Raw genomic sequence first — 5,028 nt, forward strand, 5'->3', positions numbered from 1 at the left:
ATCCGCGTGTATCACCCATTTACATCTGCGTGGTAGCCAGTGAATATCTAGAGAAGTGCGAGAAGATGCCTTTATGAACGAGAAGAAGAATAGCCCATTTTGAAATGAAAGGGTTCCAGTTGCCTGTCCCATTGTCCGAAAAAGAGCAAGTGGTGTTTTCTGATAAGCATCTACGTGGCTAAGGCCTTCGCTACATTCACTGCTACATAAATTACAAACTGGTTATTGCAGATATCCCGTATACAGGCGTTGGATGCTAGCAAGTAGAACCTTGGGTCACTCCGAAATCAATGAGTCAGATGTTCATCACCTTCAAGCTAACGAAATCATGTTTGATGTATCGCCGGTAAGTAGCTAGGCTCTGTGGGCGTTCGTGTCGACTATGTTCATTCTGGAAGTCAGACTACTCATACGTTGCTGAGAATACTTCAACATCTGACCATCGGTTTCGTCATTCAGTATTCTAGTTGGTGCGATATTTGATGTACGCAGCACGCTGTTGTTTAGGCGTCATACACTACCAGTAAATTTGCTGAAAACGTTTAGACAACATATGACAGCTTTCGCCCTTCCTGGAGCTCCCGTCTAAAGCAACTTCGTGTGCAAATGAGACTAGTTGTCGACTGCCTTAAGAGGATGAAACTGTTATACAGTGATTCTCGGAATTTCAGTTTGGATGGGCTTCACTAACAAGTCAGAGGAAGAGTAATTTCATTGAATTGCGAAACTTCCTACTTGAGAGTTTTCACTCGAGTAGCCGTCAACATGTGACCACGAGATGTGGTTTTTCGGTGTTGAAGGATGAGCGGCAACATGTCAAATAGTGAGAACTAATCACACTACTAATCTGCCGGTTGGAACTCAACAGCCAAATGCTGAACTTAGTTGTTGAACCGTCACGGGTACGGTTTGAAACTACCTGGACCTTTGTGAAATGCCCCCTGTTGATGACTCCCATTAAGGACGTAACGAATTCTTGATGCCCCTCAGCTTCGGGCATAAAGTGCCTTTACTTACACAGAGATATTTCCACAAAACATTCCAAAGATGAGTTTGAACGATCAAAACCTGGAGACTGAAACATTCCCTACTTATTGCTGAGGAAAACGAGAGCAATTTAAGCACCCGACCTGAGGAGAGATGGAATCTAATTAGCGTCTAACCCATGGCTTTGGGGCTTTTCTGGGAAATTTAATCAAATGCTTACTGTTACTGAAGAGAACAGCTTATCAAGTAACTTATTGATTATTCAAGTTATAGGCATCAGATAGCCTGCATGCAACAACCTTGGTTATGTCACATGATTGACTGATTGCGGTAAGGTAATCTGAAAATGATCAGAGCCAACGGGATTTCAGAGAATACTGTCCAGGTAATCGATCGAAGACAATTACTCGGAACTCCGGTTTTACGCGTTCGATTGATGTTTGAAAGGTCGCCCAATATCCCTGCATGTGACAAAGTGAATGACCGTGAACCGATATCACATAATTGCAATTAAAATTCCGTTGAACTGATCAGTTGAAGCGTAATGCGTCGCGCTTGGAACCGACTAGATACCGCCTCGTAACAAGCACCTTCCTCGGACTTTGGCAATCCGTCGGGATTGTTGTACCCAGGATGAACCTGTTCAAATTTACTGTGGACTCACTCATAGATCATCGAGGCTTCCTCTAGTGCTTTAATAAACGAAGCGGTGAACAGAGCGGTTGAGCTCCTTCTGACTTATTGGCCTTCCAAAAATTAATAAACTAAATGGCTTGATGAGGCAGATATTGGACGGAGTTTGTTCCCCGCCGCATGAACTGGCCAGATTCTTGGCCGGCATTTTATAGCCCCTCACCGGGAAATCTAGTGCTACCTTTAACAATTCACATGTCTTCGCCAACAAACCAGCGGGTGTCCCTGTTTAACCAGATGCCTCCGTTGTAAATTTCGACGTGAATTCGTTATTTTCAAGTGTGCCAAAAGGGGACTCTTTAGAAATAGCCAAGTGTCAGTTATTGGCGAACACCATCCTTTCAGGACGGACTCAGCATACGGCAGATGAAATGGTGGAAGGTATAATTGCATGTCTCAATCTCGCATAATTCGTTTTTCATTTCAGTGGTATATAATCAAGATGAAGGTTTAACAATGAAATCTCAAATACTCGGGCTTTGGCAAATGTGTTTACGGAAATATTTGAACAGAGCTTTGACCGGATTTCCATGCCAACCTAAGTTAATCTGGCCGTATGCAGATGACATATTTGTCATGATGGGTCGGGAAGAATATAATGAGTTTTACAATTATCTAAATGAATTGCGCTCACAGATCAAATGTAGTATCGAGACAGAATAAATATCGTGTTCACTGGCCTGTTCTTGGTGATATCAAATAGGGTGTATTTGGAATGAACATATAGATATGCATCTTGGTCAAATTTGTGTCCGCTCGTTTGTCGTTTGCATGGGGTCATATGAGTATCGTATTGAAAATGTTACATACACAGCCACACATAATGTGTAAGTCTGTTTTCTTTTTTAAGATTCAGTGGGTAATATTTTATTCCCACTGAGTTTCGCCGCAGTGTGACTATTTATCTAGTACACAAGCGGACGGCCGATTTGGACGTATTTTTCAAGTCAAGCGATAACAATATTGTACAGCTTCAATGAGCAGGTCGTTGATGGGACACTTGACTGAATGTGGAACTGTGGTCCCCGCAGTGTTTTATCTAGTACACAAGCGGACGGCCGATTTGGACGTATTTTTCAAGTCAAGCGATAACAATATTGTACAGCTTCAATGAAATGAGCGTTGATGGGACACTTGACTGAATGTGGAACTGTGGTCCACATAGACACTTCCCAAATAGAATCATGCTTGCTGCTCTTAGGATAATGCATTCAAAGAATGTTGGGATAACTGATAATCCACCAAGTATGGATTATCTTACACTCTGCTTGCCTTCTTTGGCCTCGAGGCTTCAATCTGCCTGTTATCCTTCATTCACTTGTCATTTGTGTTCTCATTCAGGGGTGTCGTTTATCACGCGTATCGAGTCTTGCGTAAAAACATTGTCCCAGCGGAGAATATAACTACTTTTGCCTACAACGATATTGCAAATAATCCCAGGTAAATATCACGTAAAGTTTCCGCTAGATGGTAGCAATTGTAGTTTACAAAACGCATTTCGTTGCTTAGCCTAGAGAAGTCTCATTGTTCTTCCGTATTTCTTATTCACATCAATGATTAATTTGAGTTTCAGACAAGTATGGGTTTTCCTGAGTCGCTTCGATTGCCTTAGCAGATTTTCTGTTATTTGATGTATTTTCATGAAGGCAGACGACGTAGAACCCAGAGGCAAGCAGCACATTCTGATGATGATGATGATGTTAAAGATGCGTACTCGTTTAAGTACCACAGCTGACATATTTATAAACCACCTGAGCGAACACTATTCATAAGGTCATAGAAAGTCTCAGACAGCCCATGTCCTAGTTCAACCTTCTGCTTTTGGCTATCAAATGGACTAGCGTTCTTGTCAAAAGAACCACGAAATGTGCAAGATGACCAACAGTGCCGAATAGGGGATGCACCGGTTGATTGAACCTGTCGTAGAGTACCATGCCTCCAGAGGTTCCTTTACGTGTCGCGTGTCTCCGTATGCCAAAATTTTCGCATTTTCCAGATTGAACTTGTGGCCTTCTTGTCCTTGTATATAGATATAAAGGACGGGGTGTCATGCCTCCTAGCAGCCGCGTTGTGTTCCTTTATTCGTGTACATAATTTTCCTGTGATATCCCGAGTGATGCGCCAACCGAAACAAGCAGCGTGTCCAGCACAGCACATTTAGCTAAACCATATTGTAGATATGACATTTTCAACTGGGTTTCAGTTGAGTGCTAATGATAAATACGCACTTCAATATTGCTGCTATTTCTCACGTATGTTGTATTCCCTAGCTCCTGAGGTAGATGAGGGCTACTTGGTAGTGATTAGTCCAGGCAGTCCATGTTCAACACAACTACTATCCCTAAGCTTGAGGATCAAATCCATATGCCATGCTTGGCAAACAAACCAACAATCGAATTCTTCCGTTTTCAGCATACAGCGACCATTGCGGATAAATGATAAGAATGAAGATGGGGAGCATATCCTAGAGTTCACTTATTTCTTAGGGTGAATGTGGATGGATACTAGGAAGGGAATGGGTTTGTGGAACACTATCGTCAAAGGAATAATTGGTCATTCATGTTCGTCCGTTTTAGGATGTCACACGGGATAGCTACGTGAAAGGCGATGATAAACGTGAAGACGACAAGAAGAAGGTGCTTAAAAGGTGAGTTGGCGCGGAAGTGGATAATGTTGCTTCACTTGCTGATCACAGCCAGAATTCTAGTTTTGCAGGTCACCGTCTTCAGATTTACGAAATGCGTGTTTAGTATTCTCGTAAGTAACTTGGTACGTAATCACTTTGAGTAAGCCTCCCAGAAGTCAGTCAAGATGTTTTGCTTCACTCCAGTGGAAACCCGGTTTAGCCATTTCTGCCTACGTTTTATCATTACATCATAGGTATTAATCGCCACTCTACACAAGTTTCAAAATTATTAAGATATGCGCAGTTGCGAATGGTAAAATATCTCCTCGACTTGTACGAATTGGGGTCGGTCGATGTTGGTTTCCTCGGATTCAAGAGTTGTTTCAGCTTACGGCGTTGAAACGCGCAAATAAACCCTTTTCTTTGGATAATCGAAATCCAAGTCCACTGGCGGCCCTTTCGCTTTATGGCTGTCCCTCAAATCTGTATCGCTATTCACCCATTAGATTAACGAACAAAACCCGATCAGAATTTAACTGAAACCCCTCCATCCCACGGAGGTAATATTTCGACAACCACACTAATCCACAAGAGCTTTAATTTAGCCTCATCCGTGACCTAGTGTGACGATCAGAAAGGGGCTTACTGATTGGTTCCCCGCATGTGTTTTAACCTGACAAATTTGGCCACCTGCTCACTTGGTCTGATGAGGGGTTGGGTCA

The 5,028-nt window shown here is 42.6% G+C and overlaps 1 protein-coding gene across 1 annotated transcript in view; it reads left to right on the forward strand.

Annotated features, from left to right (window-relative positions):
• Positions 1-328: 328 nt before the first annotated feature.
• Positions 329-5,028, forward strand: part of T265_15763 (hypothetical protein) — a gene marked incomplete at both ends in the record, with an annotated part of 13,569 nt that continues 8,869 nt past the window's right edge. Inside the window, 2 exons of the mRNA XM_009179090.1 lie at positions 329-346; positions 4,257-4,327. Of these exons, the coding sequence (XP_009177354.1) occupies positions 329-346; positions 4,257-4,327 (89 nt within the window). The remainder of the gene's footprint in view (positions 347-4,256; positions 4,328-5,028) is intronic.

Source organism: Opisthorchis viverrini (genome assembly GCF_000715545.1).
Source record: "Opisthorchis viverrini unplaced genomic scaffold opera_v5_856, whole genome shotgun sequence".
Classification (NCBI taxonomy): domain Eukaryota; kingdom Metazoa; phylum Platyhelminthes; class Trematoda; order Opisthorchiida; family Opisthorchiidae; genus Opisthorchis; species Opisthorchis viverrini.